At 45.9% G+C, this 20559-nt stretch overlaps 1 protein-coding gene across 2 annotated transcripts in view; it reads left to right on the top strand.

Annotated features, from left to right (window-relative positions):
• The window catches only part of NCKIPSD (NCK interacting protein with SH3 domain), a 94945-nt gene that overhangs the window by 67767 nt on the left and 6619 nt on the right, over positions 1 to 20559 (top strand). Inside the window, exons 6-10 of one of the 2 annotated variants that reach the window (XM_034775891.1) lie at positions 3321 to 3491; positions 5246 to 5332; positions 7414 to 7552; positions 17920 to 18000; positions 18960 to 19088. In XM_034775891.1, coding sequence (XP_034631782.1) covers positions 3321 to 3491; positions 5246 to 5332; positions 7414 to 7552; positions 17920 to 18000; positions 18960 to 19088 — 607 coding nt within the window. The remainder of the gene's footprint in view (positions 1 to 3320; positions 3492 to 5245; positions 5333 to 7413; positions 7553 to 17919; positions 18001 to 18959; positions 19089 to 20559) is intronic. The other variant, XM_034775892.1, reaches the window with a different exon arrangement.

Below are 20559 nucleotides of genomic sequence, written 5' to 3'. Positions count from 1 at the left end.
TGGGCTGCATTTGTGCTTTATTAAAAAAAAGATTTCTGCTCTCTCCTCTAATATGAACTTGAGCTGCTCTGGTTTCTAATGTGAGTTACCACTCAAAGGTTTTACTGTCTGAGGTGCTGCATAAGGGGCAAAAACGAAGTGATGACTAGATTCAGTTTTTCGCCTCACCTGTCTCTCTTGAGTCCAAGGCCCAGCACGTTGTATCATACGTGTAGTGAAAAATAAATTGTTCCCAAATTTAAGTAGTGATGACGGGGCGGGTGGGGGGGCGAGAATCTCTTTTCTCATTGCACAGAGAAGTGCAATATTTGTTACTCCCTCGTGAACCACTTCCTTTTGTTCCTTTGTCTCATCAACATGGCCCATGAATCTGACCAGGTCACTCCCATCTTTGAACCTCTTCTGGCTTCCTTGTTCCATTTCATCAAGTTCAAGCTTCTTGTTCTTGCCTTCGAACCCCTGAATAATTTTTCCCCTTCTGATAGTCTATGCTTACCTCTTCTGGTGTTGTACCCTCCCAACCTGTCCCCATTCTCCACTTCTTCTCTGACATCTCAGTACCTTCAATGCTGCCCCTTTATCCTAGAATCTTCTTCCTGAATTAATCTTCAGACAATACTCTCTCCTCATTCAGACCCCTCCTATGGCACTCCTGTACCATGATAGTCACAAAAAAATAGTTAGTTTATAGCTAAGATGTAGGGTAAACTTTCATTTATAGAAAAAAATGACATATAAAATTCTATCAGGATATGGCTGGCTGTCACCTGGCCACCTTTCTCTTTAGTTGTTAGTCTTTCCCCTACCTTCCATCTGTTTTGTCTCAAGCATGTAAACTCTTCAGGGCAAGGATTGTGTGTGTGTGTGTGTGTGTGTGTGTGTGTGTGCGCGCACGCAGTATTTTTCACATGGTAAATGCTACCAGAAACGTTAATAATCTGAGAAAGAGATCTGTGCTGAAGGAAGATTTACTGATCTTTGTGACTACATACAAACTCATAAATCTACGGTGCCCTGTCATCTCACTTGGCTATATAAAGAAAAGCAGAGCCTAAGCAAATTGAGAGGAATTGATTCCTGCACAGGTTAATCCACAAGGCAGCAATCCTAATACTTAACACTTACTGTGCTTTAACATCTTCAAAGTGCCGTACCAACATGAACTAATCTGTTATTAATTATTGACACAACTGGCAGGTGAAATGAAAATCTGCCAGTTCTGAGTGTGAGAAAAATGGACTGTATTGCTGGGATCACATCCAAGGAGCTGCTGGCTGAACTTTCAGTTTTGTGGGACAAAACTGTGTCTTGTAGAAGTATCCACTCCGATGATTGACCTGGCTCCAGTAACCCAGGCTGTCGTGTGGTACACATCCAGTGCCAGAGCAGTTTCTCTTACTGCTCTTGGCCTGGCAGGCTGCATTTATCCTGTTCAGTTCAGAGGCTGCCCACCCAAGTGCTTAGACATCTCATGTGCTTGGTACCTGCATCTAGGAGGAAGGTGGTCTTATTGTTATGGCGTTGGATTTGTACACTGAGAATAATGCAGCCCAAGTGGGTGTTGTGAAGTTAAACTAATATTTGTAAAATGTGTTGAACTGCTCAGATGGGAAGGCAAGTAGTAGTATTACTCTGCCGTATGTTAGGAAAGTGAAAATGGAAAGTAAACTGACACTTAGGGTGGTGCCACCAGTGTGGTGGCTTGTTGGTTTTTTTCCCTTAACTATTTTGAAATTGACAGACTGTGGTGGTCAAAACAAGTACAGTAATGCCTCACTTAAAGTCATCCCGGTTAATGTTTCGTTGTTGCATTGCTGATCAATCAGAGAACATGCTAATTTAAAGTTGCGCAATGCTCCCTTATAATGTTGTTTGGCAGCTGCCTGCTATGTCCACTGCTTGCAGAAAGAGCAGCCCGTTGGAGCTAGCTGGTGGGGGCTTGGAACCAGAGTGGACCGGCAGCCCCCCTATCAGCTCCCCGTTCCCCTAAGTTCTCTATGCGGCAGCTGCCCAGCAGACTATCAATTGCTGGCAGTTCAGCTGTCCCTTCCCCCACTGCCATGTGCTGCTCCTGCCCTCTGCCTTGGAGCTGCTCCTGGGAGCCTCCTATTGCTGTGTGGGGGGAGTAAAGAGGGGGGTTAATGTCAGGGTGTCCCCCTGTCCCCCCTGCTCCTGCCCCCCCTTAACCCATCTCCATAGAGCAGGGGGGACATGACAGGGCTCAGGATGGGGGGAGCCTGTTGGCAGCAGCTGCTGTCTCAACTTGCTGATCTACTTAAAAAGGCGAGTGCTAGTTCATCATTTAGCAGTAAGGCATCCACCAGGAAATATCCCACCTTCTTCCACCCTCTAACTTCACCACCTCAACCAAGCTTCACAATCATCATTGCTGTGTACAATATTAAATTGTTTGTTTAAAACTTATACTGTGTGTGTGTGTGTGTGTGTGTGTGTGTGTGTATTAGTCTTTTGTCTGGTGAAAAAAATTTCCCTGGAACCTAACCTCTTCTCCCCCCTCCCCCCCATTTACATTAATTCTTATGGGGAAATTGGCTTAACATCATTTCACTTAAAGTCGCATTTTTCAGGAACATAACTACAACGTTAAGCGAGGAGTTACTGTAGAAGCTAGTTGTAGATTATTTTTCCTCTGATGGAAAATAAACCTCTCCACTCAGCAGTGTCCTTCTAAAGCATTGACGAAACATGCTCTTTTGCAGCCAAGTGGCACTCCCATTTCCTGTTAACAGCGAGGGAAGGATTTTTATGAACTAAACTATACTTATCTGGTCCTTGCAACCCCCAGGTATAAATTCCCATGGCTGTAGGAATGTTTTCTGGAGCTGATCAGATGTTAGACTTCTCATTGATCCAACTGAGACAACCAGCTGCTCCGGTGTCCAGCCTTATGTTTCTGCACTGGAACCTCTGATGAGAACTAAGCATGATTTTCATACCCTCTGAAAACAAAACTGCCTCTTCAGCATTGTGGTCAAGGTTTTGGAGATGTAAAGATGATTTCTGACTCTGCACCAGTCCTGGAGCTTCCTTTCACTGATTCAGTAATTTCATTATCTTTGCAAGAATGGAAGGGGGGCAGAACCAGAAAACAGTGTTTGGAAGCTGAAGTAGCAGATTTGTGTGTGTGTGTTAGTTAGTTAGTTAGTTAGTTAAACTCACTGTTCACCTGCTGCCAGTTATTTGAATGAAGTGACCTCTCAGGACTGAGGTAAAGGATACCCATGGAAACAATTACTCTCCAAAAAACTGCTAACTATCAGGACCCCTATTACTGGTATTTATTTTCTGTCTTCTTGCAGAATCTGAGTTCTGGGCTGCCTTCAGGGCAGATCTGCCATGATGAGCAGCGGCTTGAGGTGATCTTTGCAGATCTGGCCAGGCACAAAGATGATGCCCAGCAGCGCAGCTGGGCACTCTATGAGGATGAAAATGTCATCTGCTGCTACTTGGAAGAGCTGCTCCGTATCCTGGTGGGTTGCTTTCTTAAGTAGGTTTAGTGAAGCTGAGATCCCCTTGTAGATTTCCTATCTCAATATTCTTTCCTTAGGGCTTGTCCGTGTGGGGAGTTAGTTTTTGGCAAGCCAGGCGAGACTCGACCATGCACCAGCTTGCTGCAGAGTAACTCGCTGTTTGGTCACTGCTCCAGTGCAGTAAGAGTCCTGGAGTGTGACTTGAAAGCACAGTATGCTGAGGTGCACTGTGGGACTTTTGCTGCTCTATAGCAGTGTCCACACAGTGAGTTATGGTGGAGCAAGCTGGGGCATTGCAGAGTCGCATCCTGGCTTGCGCCACTCTAACTCACCCTGTAGACAAGCCCTTAGTGAAATCATCAGACAGCTGTTCAAGGGATTATGTTGCCATTTATTAATAACGGGTGTTAAACAAGCCCTGCCATATGTATGTATATATACTGTAATGCAGCCTGGGACTTAAGTTGCAAGCTTTTGAATAAGGCTGTGGCTGCCTGGGGTCTGTCGTGCTTAGGAACCATGGTTAAATCCACCTTGCAAAATTATCATCCATCCATGTTTTACAGTGCTAAGTTCTTTATTCACCCGTCTTTAAAAAGTGAATAAATAGCCACCAAAAACCTCCTCCCCAGACACACTGCAAGCTCAGTTGAACACTGTTCCACTGGAAACTTGTTTCATGGTTTGGCTGGCCAGCATGCACAGGTCAAACAATATCCGTGTTCTAGCCTAAGCCCTAACAACGTGCTAACACTGCCTGGTCCTGCCCATGCTGGTCTTTAAACTGTGAAAAGTGTTACTGGGACTGTTTAAAAACACTGTTTCCAACACTCTGTGAAGGCCAGTGTAGAAGGTCCTAACTCTTAATTCCTTCTGAACACATGAGCTTCAGCTGCTTCTCCAAGGGCACATCTACACTGCGGACGATAAAGCAGCACCGCTCTGGAGCTACAGCTGTGCCTTAGTGTAGATGCTTGCTGTGTCAACAGAAGGGGTTTTTCTGTTGCTGCCATCAGTCCATCTCTCCAAGAGACAGTAGCTAGGTTGACAGAAGAATTCTTCTGTCGACCCCTAGCTGCATCCACAGTGGGGGGCTAGGTCAACACTTAGGGCATGAAGATTTTCACACCCCTGAGCAACGTAGCTAGGTTGATCTAATTTTTAAGTGAAGACCACCCCTAAAACATACAGCTCATCAGATGGGCTTAATCCAGCTTCCTCTGTTTCTCCTCCCTCTCCCCCCCACTAACTCTGCAGGGTGAGATCTGCCAAGTTTGAGGAAGACAATGCAACCGTAACCAAAATGTTTACAGATTATAGATTGCAAGCATCGTGTGTGTGTGTGTCTCACATAACTAGCCCAGCGCTGACTGGGGCTTCTGGGTGCGACTGCAATATTTTGCAATATTTTCAAAACCCTTCTTGGTTCACCTTTTTCAGATGCTTTCAGCATGTAAGACACGCAGGGAGAGACTCTGCACGGCACTAAGGTAGTTCCAGGAGTTCACTTTGATATGGAATCTCTAGGGCAGCTGTTTCCCCAGGCAGTGTCTTTGTGCTTCCCTCCTAATTTCTTTGTAGGGTGGTTGGGCTATGGAGACTGAAGTCCTGGGGATGGAGGAGCTGGTGGGATGGGACCAGTTCTTTATCCTGCTGAAAGGCCAGCCTGACTTGGGGCCTCTCTGTGTTCCAGATAGAGACCCTTTGGCTTCTCCAGTATGCCAACAATCTCACTTGTTCGATTGTGTTTCCAGACAGATGCAGATCCTGACGTTTGCAAGAAAATGTGCAAAAAGAATGAGTTTGAATCAGTCCTGTCCCTTGTGGCATATTATCAGATGGTAAGAGGTGTTGCATTCTTCCTATCTTCTAATAGAGGTTTCCCTGTAGACTCCAAGGAGAAGGGTTAACAAGCATGAATGTATGTAAAACTTTTCCCTGTTTGGACAGTTTGCTCCCTGAATGAGACTGAGTTTCAGAAAATCCTTCTTGCACACTTAGGTAACTATGTATTAGACTTGTGGGTTGTGCAGAGCTTACATGGACGATGAGGAGGTCGGACTTGAGTCTAGTTTCAGGAGCAGTATCTAGTACTGTACCTGTAAGCGGTTGGAAAGGTAAAGATTGCTGCTTTCTTTTTAGCTTCACAAAGGAACAGAAGCAGCAGTCTAGAGGAAGGATTTCCGAGAATGCCTTGGGAAAGCCGACAGGCTGTGGCTTCTCCTCTCTTTACTGATGTAGAGCCATGCATCAATTAACAGCTCTGATTAGGAAAGTGGGTTGTGAGGAGCCGCCCTGGGACTGAGGAAGGAAATTGATGTTCAGAGGAAGAAGTGGGGAGTTTGCCTTCCGTGCCTATAGAAATATTTCTCTGCCCATTCGCTTCCTAAGGCTCACTGTGGTAGCACTTAAACATGGATAGAAGATTCTTCCTTAGTCCCCAGCCACAGCACAGCAAACAGTGCAGTCAGCTTTTAATAAAACATTGTTCTGTATAAACCCAGAGCTTGGCTATGGAAGAGGCCGCAACATGTTTGGGAGAACTGGGAAGCCCAGTCAGGAGTACACAGCCCAGGCTGCTGGCTTTCCCAGTGCATTCTTGCTCTCCATGGTGTGCTCTGTGAACGTGATTTCACAGGACGAATGACCATATGGAAAGTGGTACAGTTACCCATTGGACTTTAGTACCTGTGACACTTGGTGCCAGGATTCCTCTCTCTGTTCTTCTGGGTTTCTTTTGATCTCTCTAACCAGTTTGTCGGCTGGTGTTTGGAGTGATATCAAGTGAAGCTTAGCCTCAGGGCTCCTGTCAGGGAGAGGGTGGGCTTCAGGATCAAGCAGAACCACTGCCTTGAAAAGAGACTCGATGATGGAATTTCTGCTTTGTGCACTCAAAGCCTTCTGATTAAAAACCCATTCTCTCAGCATGAAACCTGACAACTTTATAGCAGCCCTTCAAGGTCCTTTTCATTAATTATCAGAGATGCTGCAAAATTGGTTTAGATTTTAATAGATCCTGATGGATCTTGAGGTGCTAAAACTCCTTTTCAGTTCCACACTCGGCACTTCACTATGGCTACGTCTACACTACGGGGGGTGAGGGGGGGCGGCGGCGGAGGAATCGATTTCAGATACGCAAATTCAGCTACGGGAATAGCGTAGCTGAATTTGACATATCTGATCCGACTTACCCCGCTGTGAGGACGGCGGCAAATCCACTGCCGTGGCTCCCCCGTCGACGGCGCTTACTCCTACCTGGACTGGTGGAGTAAGTGCGTCGATTCAGGGATCGATTATCACGTCCGACGAGACGTGATAAATCGATCCCGAGAGATCGATTTTCTACCGCTGATCCTGGCGGGTAGTGAAGACCAGCCCCTGAGATTACTCCTGAAGTAAAGTGGGGGCGTTTGCAAGCTATAGGTCTTCTAGGAGCACTGTATCGTCCCCCTCCTTACCGGGGTCATGAAAGCTCTGCATCCCTGTAAGAGGCACAGGCATTCAGATTGAATCAGATCTGGTTTTGGTGGAGCCAAAATAGGATCTTACACTCTAGGCTCTCTTCATCTGTCTCGTCACGACAGTCAAACTGCAGATAAGATGCACGGTATTTCAGGTGTGAGCTATTGCTGCCCTGTATCTTTTGTTAGCATCAATAGTACAGGCATTAGTAGCTGATTCCAGCACCAAGATGAGTTTTAAAAAAATCTGTACAGTTTTTAAAAGTTGGTATTGGGGCTAGATCAACTTGTACACTGGAAAGATCTGTGCCATATCTGACAATGGGTTGAAACATTGGGCTGCCTAGCGCTTCTGCTCACTCACCTGCACTGTCACAGTAAGTGTGGACTTGCAAGCTCCCTGCTTGAACCAAGTACTCAATTGTGGTTTTGTCTAATTGGAAGGATTCCTTTCTTTCTAGGAACACCGAGTGCCATTGCGGCTGCTGCTGCTGAAGTGCTTTGGAGCAATGTGCAACTTGGACGCTGCTATTATCTCCACTCTCGTTAACTCCGTCCTTCCAATGGAGCTGGCTCGTGACATGCAGACTCATACGCAAGGTGAGCCGTAGTTATGGACTGCTCCTAGGTGTGACTCCCTAGGGGCATGGCTTTCCATTAGAAAGGTTACGTGCTGTTGGGGAATTTACATTTTGGAATTCTAGCCCATCCTGAGCTTCCAGTTCAGTGTGCCCTAAGCATTCTAGGGGAGATGTGTACGCTTATTTTAAAATAAGTATCACATTAATTAAACCTTATAAAACCTAGCTTTGGTTTTAATCCTTTGATTTAGGACTAAATAAATAAATACCTTATATATTATAGCACCACACATTCTTGCTGTTGAATATACAGTTATGCAGGAAGTGCCATAAATTAATATCATTTCAGCTTATTCTTTATTTCTGCCAAGTGTTGCTTTGAGTCTTTCAGCTTTCTGTTTGTTTCATGGTGATAATGGAAGATGCATGCAGATCCTTGAGGAAGAAATCTGGCCTCTTTCAGGCAGGCTTTGTCTCTGTACACCACCCTTTTCACCCCATTGCTAAGTGTGCATCCCTTGCTGACGACTGGAGAGATGTCCTGGCTAAAATGGAATAACCCTCCTTGCGATTAGTCTTGTTGCTCATTAGTGTCACCAATGTGCCTGGAATGGATGGTGATATTGAGGCTTCCAGTTAGTGCAGAGTGTGTAGGCATAGCTCCTGTCATAGATTCATAGGTCTTCTCTCCTTCCGTTGGTCCTTTGTTAGGGTCAGGAGCTACTCTGCCAGAGGTTTAAACATGCGAGACTCTGAGAAGTTGAAGATGGGGATAAATCCCATTTATCATTCCACCAACACTAGGAGTCAATGCAGGATTGTTCCTGACGCTATACTTCCTGGCCACTTGTCCAGTCAAGTTTTCAATGCAAGCAGTGGAGGTTCTACTCCTTCCCTGGGGAGATGTGACCCAACACATCTCACCAGTATGACAGTTCACTTTACTAAGTATAACTCTTCCTTTCTTTAATTTATCCCTTAAACCTTGAACCTGTCCCTCAGAGCAATGCGTGCAGGTAGCCTACGGGAGGTAGTGTATGAGTGAGGCCATGCAGAGCACATTCTGGATGCAGGCTGTGTGCCTGGGTCCCAGGTAAAGGACAGATACAGAAACTGACGCTTCATTAAGATTAACAGAAAACCTGCCTCCCTGGGGTCATCAGCACCATTGGCCTGGGAACACACATACTCTCCCTCCCTCTGAAGTCAGTTGAAGTCAGATCCCTCATATAGCCTGAACATATCTGAGAACTGGTTGCAAATGAAAGCATCCAGGAATGGGCTGGCTCTGGTGTGTAGGGCACTCACTATAGGTTGTTCCAAAGGCACTGGATTCAATACTTTTCCAGGTGTGCTCCTAATACATTAAAGCTGGTTTATTCTGCTGACTTTCTCATCTACCATCTGAAACTAGCCAGCTGAAAACAATCACTCCTTACCAGGGGCTGGTGGGAGGAAGGGGGAGTGGGAGACATGTGAGGCTAATGTGTCAGTATGTACAGTTTAATTGAGAGAATGGGTGGTGCTTCCATCTCAAACACAAAGAAAACTGTTTAACAAGCCCCTATAGGCTGCTGCTGCTGCCTCTTAGGCTAGGTCTATACTACCCGCCTGAATCGGCGGGTAGAAATCGACCTCTTGGGGATCGATTTATCGCGTCCCGTCGGGACGCGACAATCGATCCCCGAATCGGCGCTCTAACTCCACCAGCGGAGGTGGTAGTAAGCGCCGCCGACAAAAAGCCCCAGAAGTCGATTTTGCCGCCGTCCTCACAACGGGGTAAGTCGGCTGCGATACGTCGAATTCAGCTACGCTATTCACGTAGCTGAATTTGCGTATCTTAAATCGACTCCCCCCGGTAGTGTAGATGTACCCTTAGAAAAAACCTTACAGCTGGAAACTCCCCTGAGAGCTTGTTCACTTTTCCAAGCTGAGCGCGGTTCTCTTTTGCCTTGTGTTACACGATGCCCGTGCTCAGTGCAACCCTCAGTGCAGGGCGTGAGGACACTTCACAGTCTGCTTTCCTCTCCCCTGTGTGAACTGTCAGATGCAACCCAGAGAAGGAAAGCGTTAATTAAAGCTGTGTGGAAATGGAGCAATGGACTGTGTCCTCCTTTGCATCAGATGCAACTCTAAAAACCCCTCTGAGCTGGGAGGGAATAACGGGAATGTCTGTCCTTATCCTCATGCAAATGAAATGGAACCCCCTCTTTCCCTGGAAGGAAGAGGATCAGGCAGCTTCCAAAGTCTGTCTGCAGCTTAGACTTGTCTAGCTCTGTGGTGTGGAGCAGTGGACTGACAGCTGAACTAGGGAATGGTGTGCAGTTAAAACCAGGGACAGAAGGGTTACTTATTTCTCACCCTCACTCCTGAATGCACTATACAGCGTAGTCTCACTCTGCATGCACTAGAACTACACCGCTGCCAAGGATTCTGCCTTCCCAGATGGATGTATTGATGTACATATTCTCTTCAGAAACCTGCCCTGTCTATTCCTGTTGATTTTGGTGGAAAAGCTCCGTTTAGCTAGGTTTCTATAATGCAGGAGGGAGCGTTAAGAGGTTATAGTAAATACAGGTCAAAAATAGACTCTGGTCTGATCCAAAAGACAGACTTTCAAACCTCTGCCTCCATAGGATTTAAATAATGAATTAAGGGCAACTCAGCACTTAACCAGCTGCTAATACTGCTTAAACAGAATAGTTTGTCCATGCTGAACAGGTCCCATCTGTAATAGGTTGTGCTGCCTTTACTGTTATGCCATTTTCCCTTCACGTGTTTCTCTTCTCTTTGTAACCAGAGATCTGGGGCTCGGGGCGTGGGGTTGGCTTGAAGATTGGTTTACTTTAAAATGTTTTTTAAAAGTTCCATCCATGTGGTTCCCAGACTCTTCAAGCACCTGCCAGTTTAAACAGATCTAATTGACCTGATCAGCAGCTGGATACTCTGGTGATGGACACTAGAAATGGTACTACGCCCAGGTTCACATGTCACTGTAAGACTTCATTACCCTCTTGCCAGCACACATGTATACACGAAGACTTACAAGTAAACAGACCCATTTACAACCAATTGTCCTGTTTAATGGGAGCCATCGAGATTCCAAACCACCATTCGTGGCCCACATTTTGCGTAACTACAATAGGACCTCAGTTGTATTTTATATTCCTCGTTTCAGATACAAGAATGATGCATTCATACAAATAGGATGAACACACTCAGTAGATCATAACTTTTGCAAAGAGATGTTACATGGCATATTAGCATAAAACATATTCCAGCTATGTCATATTAACACTCGTAAGCATTTTTCTATAAAGCGTTATGGGGTGCAACGTCACAAAGGTCATGGAATTTACTGTGTCTCTAACTCACAGCTTGCCCATACCAGCCAAGCAGTCTGTGTAATAGAAAGGACGGATGTGGCTGAATGGTCCAGTGGCAGGAAGTTGAAGCTAGACAAATTAAGACTGGGGTTTTTCTAAAATATCTGGTCTAGGAATTATTTTGGTGAAGTTCTCTGGCCTGTGTTATAGAGGAGTTCAGACTAAGATGATCACAGTGCTTCCTTCTGGCCTTGGGAAATTAGGGGTGAGCCTAATGCAGTGCCCTCTGTACTCCTCTGTGCTTAGACTCTGACATCATGCATTTCAAAAGGGGAGTGATTGAAAAGTGCTTTAAGCTAGGAGCAGCACAGTGCATATTGGGTTAATACAGCAAGGGCTTAGTTCATTATGCTTATACCATATAAACTTTCTCTTTAAATTACATTGGCTTATCAGCCATACACAATGAGTAAGGCTACGAGTTTCTCACTGAAGTCATGGATTCTGTGACTTTCCATGACTTCTGCAGCAGCTGGTGCTGGCCCAGGAGCTGCAGGGACACTGAGCTGGGTAGGGAGCCACGCCAACCATGTCCCCAGTACCAGTGGGGGTCCTGGGCCATGAGCCGCAGCCTGGCCCTCCCTCCCTCAGTACCACTGGGGTCCGGGCTACAGCCTCTCCCCCAGTACCAGCGGGAGTCCCAGGCCACGCGCCATGGCCCAGCCCCCCTCTCCTCCAGCAGCAGAGGGTGTCCCAGGTCACCTCGACCCCTCCCCCAGCACCTGTGGCGCCCCCGGACTGACACCCCCGGATTGTCTCCCCCCCACCCCCCCGCCCAAGTTTTAGTCATGGTAGGTATTTTTAGTAAAAGTCATGGACAGATCACGGGCCTGTGAATTTTTGTTTACCATCTGTGACCTGTCCATGACTTTTACTAAAAATACCCATGACTAAAATGTAGCCTTAACAATGAGTATGACACATTGCATTTCTTTCTGTCTGACTTGGAAATGCTTGGAGCTGGAGCTCCGATTGTTTGCTGTAGCAGGATGCTTGCCTCCAGTTCAAGGTTACTCCTGGTTTGCTGCCATCTAAAAATAAACTTTCTCTTGCATCCATCACTAATTCATAAAGTTTGTCTCCAAGCGGATGTTTTCGTGCTATACTCAATGGTAGGGCAGTGCTGCAGCATTCAGCCTCTCTCTGCCCTTCATCTGTGCAGTTAAGGTAGACTGGCCATCCCTTCCTTTGGAGCCCCTTGGCATTGCTCATTAACTGGCCAGAGGGGTCACTGTTCCCAGGGGCTGTGTGGCTCCCAGTGCTGCCATCCAGTCTGGTTCCCTTAGAATGGAAGTGTCAAGCTCTGACAGTAACTGACTTGTGCGTATCCTTGCTGAGCTCCATGTGAGTGGAGCATCGTAATCCTGTTTGACATGTACCCAGCATTCTTTGTAGAATGGGGTCATCCTATAGCTCTTCTGGTAGAATCTGGCTTCCCTACGGCATTATCTGTCTTCACTAATGGACAACTACAACGCACCACAGTGGTGGATACAGGTGGGGCGGGGACTGAAACATTTTCATTTTCTCCTATTGGACTCCTGCCCTGCAACTTTGCGGGATATGTCTACACTGTGTTTTAAAACCCTGTGTCACTGAGTCCCAGAGGCAGGGGCTGCAGCCTCAGGCTCGTGCGATGGTGCTGAAAACATCAGCACTGTATAGATGTTGTAGCTCCAGCTGGAGCTCAGGTTCTGAAGTTCAGGGAACAGGGGTGGGCTTCAGAGCTGCAACTCCAACCCCAATGCCTACACTGCTGTTTTTAGTGGCATAGTGTGAGCGCCACAAGCCCGAGTCAGTAGACTTGGACTCTGAGACTCATTCTCAGTATCCCCTCCCTCCCTAACCTTCACCTGATGTCTTTAAACTGCAGCTGCATTCTACCACTATAAGCCTTTTGATCCATGCAGCACTGTAGTGTTTAGGCATCAGAGAAACCCATCAGGAAAGGCTCCCATTCTGCCTAAAGGAGGTGTTCCCTGGCTTAGGTGGCAGGTGCCAGGAAGCAGAGACTGCTTTTAGCTGGGGTAGCTTTACAAAGTCGGGTCTGGATCCTGTGTTGCCTTGTTATGCATGCCAGGTGCACCTCCTCACGTGTGTGTTGCCTGAGCTGCCAAAAAACCCTGTGTGTGCTGATGTTCCATTCACTTCAATGGAAAGTTGATTTAAACAGCAGCTCATCATAAAGCAGGAGGGCTCCAGCCACAAAGAAAGCGAGTGGTGAGAAGTGATAATATGGGCCTGTATTCTTGCCCCTGGCCAACCTGCAGGGTGTTTTTTTTCCTGTCACCCAAAGATAGATTTGTAAGGCTTTACCAGTATCCACATACCATTTTGGAGCTAAGCACTGAGATTCCTGTCACAGAGAACTAACTGCAAACAGTACCGTGAATGAAATGACCTTGAATCAGGAAGTGACTTAAGCTTATTTTGGCCCTAGGAATTTGAGAATAGCAGCTCCTCCATTGTCTGATATATTGTAGAGTATCTAATCCTTTTGTGGCTGGTAGGGGCCAGAGCAATCCATGCCAACCCTCAAGCAACTGGGGATTGTAAAGCTGGCTGCAGGAGTTCCACAGGATCCTGCCTGACTAGTTACAGAGGAACACTTGAGGCTCGAGCTCTCTGCATGGATCCCAGACGCCTTTGATGAAAAAGCCTTACCCTGGGGTTGATGCAAGCACGTTGGCTGCTGTCCAGGTCTTCTGACAGATGCTTTGTTTTTATTGCTCCTGGACAGTCATTTTCCTGTGATGCTGCTGGCTTGCAGATCTCTCAATGTGCTGTTAGAAGGGTTTATAAGAAGACACAGTGAGGCAGAATTAACCAGAACAATTCTAAGGAAAACAGACGGATAATCTCCTCTGTAATCACGACCATTCCCTGTTGCAGTTCAATATACACACAACTCTACTGTCAAATCTTTTCATTTGAGCATTGGAGACAATCCTCGCCAGTGCTTCATTTGTGCCAGGGCTGAGCCCCGGCACCTCTAGCAGTTCCTAGCCCCGGCACTTCTATGTCAGTTATGAAAGTTTTTTTTTTTTTAAAATTGCTTGAGCCCTGGCACCTCTTTCATTACGAATTGAGCACTGATTGATCCTCACCTACCCTACCCAGCTTTTCCATTGCTGCATTTTGAGGTGGGGTTAGGTGGGGTTTATGAAGACCTTCAAGAAGCTTCAGAAAATATGTTTCAGCAAAGGGCTCTCTTGCAGAATACCACAGCGAGTTTGAGAAATCTGTGGCAGGAGTTCACTGCATGCCTTACTGCCCCTTGTAACCACGTGAGCTGTGTGCGTGCCATCTGATGTCAATAGAGTCCCTCGGCTGAATTACAGTCTTGTATTCTTACAAAAGAATTGTATTAATGCTATTTTTTCCCCCATCCGGCCATTGTTATGATCCTAAAAAAAAAAAGTCATGATTGATTATTGCCTCAGTTCTTCAACACATTGTAGAGGATACAGTGAGTGTCCAGTATCTTGAAAGGGACTAGGGAAGGTTGGAATGCCCCAAAACATCAGCCTATCATTCAATATACTGATAATAAACCATGTACTTGCTTCCGTATTGAGTGATTACACTGCTCTCAAGTCAGCGTTTATTCATGTTCCAGTATTGCCTTTAAAGCTAAAGCACAAACCAGAGCCTTAGTAGGAACACAGGAAGAGTCCAGCATACTGCCTCTGACAATGGCCCCCACCAGGTGCTTCAGAGAGGATGTAAGACAATTACACCTGGACAGTTAGGACAGGAAATTTCTTCCCAACTCTAGGTAATGAGGATCGGCGACTGGTGCCTTCCCATACTGGGTGGGTACCAGCTAAAAGGAAGGACACATGACCACCCCACATGTCTCCTCTGCCCAGTGACTCCTCCCGCCCTGTGCCCAGCCCAGGGCCACAGCACTCTTCCCTGTCCCACGTTCCGTGCGGGGGGGGGTGGAGGCTCTGTCCTTCTCTCCCTGCATCTCCTCTTTCTCCCTTCCCCTCCTCCCCCCACATGTTCAGCTGCTCTCCCTGTCCCTGACAGTTGGGTGGGAAGTGGGATGGAGCTGCTTCTGCCTGAAAGAGCCTGGCTAGGAGGTGAGTGCGTGTGTATGTGAGAGCGAGCCTCCCAGCCAGGCTCTTTAAGGCAGAAGTGGCTCCATCCTGCTCCCTGCCCAGCTGCCAGGGACAGGGAGAGCAGCTGACCATGCCAGGGGAGAGGCACAGGGAGAGAAAGACAGAGAGCCTCTCCCTCCCCATTCCCCGCTGGCCCATCTGGGGAGTCACTTGACCCCCTCCCCGCCCCATATTCTCCCTACGCATCCCCTCTAATTGCACATTCCCATTATCCATACAAATGTCCAGTTCTTTTTTTTTAATTAAACTAAGCTGTGTCCTCAGTTATATCTTGTAGAAGAGAGTTTCACAGATTCATTCTGAATTTTGTTTTTCAAAATGTCATTGAGTGTCCCTCATTTTTGTATTATGAGACTAACTAGGAGTGCCTGGTTTACCTTCTCAGCCATTCAATCTATAGACCTCTATCCAGTAATCTCTTAATCTTAATAATGCTGTAATATTTTTGGTTAAGCATCATTGACCTAGACACCATCTCTGCCCAGGGAGTTTACAATCTGAAGAGTTCTGGACAAGCAGCTTATGTGTGATGGTGTGTGTTTGTTTGACTCAACTGGATTCCCTCAGTCTGTTTGTAAGAGACCATTAGTATAGATTGCTTTTCAGGAGCATTAGACTTTATATGGTTCTTTGGCACCTTCTTCTCATGATACAGCTACTGCACTCAATAATGATCACCAGGTTTCAGTCAATTCCGTAGCAGTAAGATACCACAGTGATAAAATTGTAGTCTGTACATGCAAGAACAAACTCTGTATGGCACAAGACCCTTCGCAGATGGTATATTTAGATCTGGCAGGATGGGGGATTGGGTGAGGTGCTCTGGCAATGAATTAGAGACAGAGTGCCTCTTGTAGTAAATATGGCATCATTATGGAAATATATGTTGGACGGAAAACTTTTATCAAATCGACATTTTCAAGGCATAAAAAGTACCTTTCTGTTCAACTTTAAAAAAAGAACACAAAAAAACCACACCTAGGTTTTATTTATATCATATGTATAAGTGGCCCAATCACTATCAGGTAGATGTAACTGAACATAGTATTTAGCCTTTATCTAGCACTCTGCACTTCCAAAGCACAGCACAAACATTAATGCTCCACTTCCCAAAATCTTCCAGATGGAATTGAGGGGATATATACTGTATTTCATTGTGACATATGCACTGTTGTATGGTTCTTCTATAAACCCCTACTGAAGCACACCAGCTAATTAAGATTCAGGAAAGGCAGTGGTTGTGATTCTGTGGAGCATTCACGTATAGCTACTGCCAGTGCAAATTGTGCTAGACTAGCAGGTTGTGGGACAGATTGATGCATGAGACAAGTGTATCCTGGAAAGCCAGCAGAATGCACACCTGGAGTCTTGAGCATTGTGTGCCGCAGTCTCAGGTGACTTTAAACAAACTTAGCCAGAGCTGATCCATTGAAAATGGAAGAATGCAGACACAGTAGCAAAGAAACCTAGCTATGACATATTAACCATTGAAGCAGGAAGTATTTAAAGATGGCTAGAAGCATGGGTGCTTTTCTGGTTCCAGTTATAAACAAATTGTTGGAGGTGTCCAGGGACGGCACAGAGAAGATTTTAATTATTCACCTGTCATCTTTATTAGGAGCCTCTTAAGAAAGAAGGAAAAACCAAGAACATTCATTATGATCCCCAAATTGACTGAAAACGTATGTCTACCATGTTCATCCCCACCCTGCTTCTTTTGCCTCTTTCCTTTCCACTGGAGCACTTAGCTGTTGTGTTGGTGTAGTTCAGGGGTGTGTCCTCCAAAGCTGGATGAATTGTGCAATTTCTATAAAAATAATATGTATCAAAGGAAACTTCAGCCCATCAAACTCCTCTGCCCCGCCCCCCAACCCCCCCCTCCCACACACACACACACTCACTCACTCACTCTCTCTCTCTCTGTATTTTCCAAACTCTGTGTAAAAAAACATGAGGGACTGGATTCTGACATGAGTTACGAAACTGGCCTGTCTTCTCTACAGATGTGCATTCAAACCCTACCTTAGGTCACAGATGAAAATGGGTTTCCTCTTTTTAACCCTGGCCCCCTTTCATGAACTTTTTGTCTGTAACTGCTCTTTCTTGCGGGTTCAGATGTTGAGATGCCGTCTGTGTTAGTGGTTAACATGTGATTGGAACTGGACCTCATATTCACAAGAAGTCGAAGATTATACTAGCAGGCACAGTATATGTCAGAAGAGAGGTGCCTTGGCAGAGCTAGGTGTGTGCTTGTGAGGGAAAGTACAGGATTAGACTAATAGGAGATGGTGTAAATCAAGTGTGAGGTGCATTGACAGAGCTGCAGGGAACAAAAGATCCTCTCAAATGCTGCTTGTTGTGGGTTTTGTTTTCTTTTTTTTAAGAATGGGTGTTGGGAAATTAAATATGGCAACTGAATCTAAATTTCCTGAGTTTATCCTGTGCTACCTCACTGTGCTGTTAATTAATGTATTTATCATTGCAGTGCTCACAGGCCCCCATTAGGATCAAGGCTTGTTGTGCTGGGTGTTCTCAAACACATAGGAAGACATGGTCCTGGTCCCAAAGAGCGTACAGTGGAATATGACTAATAATATGTGAAGAGTGTAGAGAGAGGGATACAGTCAAATACATGTAATGTTAGATACAGGTGTTTGTTTGTATTGCAGCATGCCAGCTGTCCTGAAATGCCCCTCTGCCTTGCCATCATTAATTGGCTGGAAGTCTTTTCTAAGCCTCACAGCTGAGATTCTTCTTTAAGAGGGAGAGGGTAGTTGCCTACCTTCCTATATGTATTAAATTACTTATCACCTCAAACCAGAGGGCAGACACTTGGAAGTATTAATGGCTGGATCTATGGTTTTATCTTGCAGACCATCAAAAGATGTGCTACTCTGCACTGGTGCTGGCTATGATATTCTCCATGGGAGAGCCGCTGCCATATCACCACTATGGTAAGAACTGAGTGCATAGAGGAGAGGGAAATCTACTGCCTAGACATCTTGGGGAGGTTCCTGGTGGCCAAGAGCTTTCCAGAGTGCTAGAGGGGGATTCTCCCTGCCGCGTGCATGGGAGGAGAGAAACAGATGCCCCCTACACCTTCTCTATTCCCTCTCCCAATTTTGCACCAGCACAACCTAGGAGAGTCGTTGTCCCAACGTTGCCAAAAAGCCTAAGGGCTTGTCTGCCCTTGAAACACTCCAGTGGCACAGCTGCGGCAGCGCTTCAGTGTAGACATACACTAGAATAACAGGAGGGACTCTCCACATCCCTGAGAGACGTAGCTGCTGTTGGAGAGGTTTGTGTAGGAGTCTCCTTAGCCAGTTCACTAGACTCCATGATAACGATGCACAATCTCTGAAGCCAGTGAAATGGGGAGCACAGAATGACTGTCTCAAAGCTTGCAGAAACATGTATTCCTCTCCTAGTATAACCTGGTGATTATTTCCTGCAGGTGGCCTTGTTTGCATGGGCTGCAGCACTTTCCTAATAGCTAGGCTAAAATGAATTACTGCTAATGATTTGGATTAATTTTAAATAGACTAAACTATTGGGCAAGAATATAAATCTCTTCTTGCCCATAATGCTTATGTTCGTTGGTTGGTTTGCTGCTGGGACAGTAGCTAGAATAGAAATTTGGGAATGCATTTACTCAGCAAAACTGCTCATCGGGTGCCCTGCTCCTAGCACTGCTGTGAAATGGGCATCGTTTTTTTTTCTGAGCCATTCACATCTCCTACCAAAAGACCCCACAGCTGGCCATCTAATAACCTGGGCATTACCTCCTGGGTGGCTGAAATTGCAGCTGATTTATGCTCACAAGTGTAAAAGAAGCAGGCGATGTCTTGCATCAGGGAAGGTAGCATGTTTGATCAGCACCAGATACTGAAAGCCCTTTTCTCCTCATGTACAGAGCACCTCAACTCACAGTTTGTCCAGTTCTTGTTGGATGTGATTGAAGAGGGGCTGCCCTCAGATACCACAGAGCAACTGCCTGACCTGTTTGTTAATGTCCTTCTGGCCTTTAATCTCCACATTCCAGGTCAGTGACACTACTTTTCCTCCCTTTCACAGGATTCCGGTGGTCTACAGGAGGGAAAGTTTCTTGACCTCCAGGCTGCACTGTGCTAACTTGCCAAGCTCCCTTCTCTTCTTTATTCCCTCTTCTAGTCCTCCAAGCCTTCCGTTGTAGCCACTGAGCAAGGACCTAGAGAGAGAATGCCTTTGGGGGCAGAAGGTGATTTTAATCACCCACTAAGGAAAGAAAGTGTGTGTGTGAGAGTGAGAGAGACCCTGACTCCTCCATTCTCTGGCCAGGACTGAGTCGGCAAATACAACCCCACCTGGGATTCCAGGTGAAACTACCATTCTAAGTGAATGACAGCTTGTCAAAACCAATTAACCCCTTGGGGCAGGCCAAGCCATCTGGGCCCACATGATTCCCTCCACTCTTTCAGTCAGTTATTTTGGTGGGATTTTATATCGTGCCGTGCACTTGCGTGGGTTAATTTCAGGAACATCTAACTACTTTAGTGAGCACGTATCAATATAATTGCACAACTACTAATCTCTCTCCTTCAGGTGATTGGCAGAGCTGCTACTTATCCCTGGCTGTGCCTCCTGAATCTCATTAAACATAGATGCATTAGGGTCAGTCTCATAAACATATTCTGCTAGGCATCACTTTCTCCTAGATTTCTTGATCCCTCATCATGCCTACCATGTTGAGCTCCTTACTAATAGGCAAAAGATCTAGTCTTGTGGAAAGAAGCTTAACCTCTCCCAGCTGCTGCTGTTTGCAAGAGTTTTGGAGTCCGTAATCATTTAGAAGATGGAAGTGTAATATTAGGGCCTAGGCTTGGATTCTGCTTGTTAATCCTGAATATGCAAGATCTCCTGTTGCTATGTTGTAATTGTCTTGTTGTTTCCTTGCTGTTGTTCTGTACAATGCCTTTATCCTTGGTTTCATGGCGAGGGAAGGCTGAAGCAGCAAGGACATGCCCAATAGCTCACCCATTATTTTGTATTCCCTTTCGTTAACATTCAGGTAGTTGTGATTTTGTTTCTAATTTCATATGAAAGTTTATCGCACAGACACTGATTAAGTATGCTCTCTTGGTTGCTTTCATTCATTATCCTTTCTTACTGTTACCCAGTGCGTTTGCTGGCTTCTGTAATTAGGCAATAACACTTAACGGGTGATGCATTTCTGGGGGATTATTGCCCACCTGGGGTGTAGCGAGAAGCTGAGAGCAGAGTGACGTGTTTTCGTATTCCGAGAACTTGCTAAATGATGTTCAGGCTCCTTATTAGTAGGTTGAATTTTTATTCCCAAGCCTTCAGAATCTATCAGAATATTAGAGGGGTAGCCGTGTCAGTCTGAATCTGTAAAAAGCGACAGAGGGTCCTGTGGCACCTTTAAGACTAACAGAAGTATTGGGAGCATAAGCTTTCGTGGGTAAGAACCTCACTTCTTGCATCTGAAGAAGTGAGGTTCTTACCCACGAAAGCTT

This window comes from Trachemys scripta, chromosome 7 (genome assembly GCF_013100865.1).
Source record: "Trachemys scripta elegans isolate TJP31775 chromosome 7, CAS_Tse_1.0, whole genome shotgun sequence".
In the NCBI taxonomy this organism is placed as follows: domain Eukaryota; kingdom Metazoa; phylum Chordata; order Testudines; family Emydidae; genus Trachemys; species Trachemys scripta.
The sequence above is the reverse complement of the archived record's forward strand: the minus strand, read 5'-3'. Positions and strand labels throughout refer to the sequence as shown.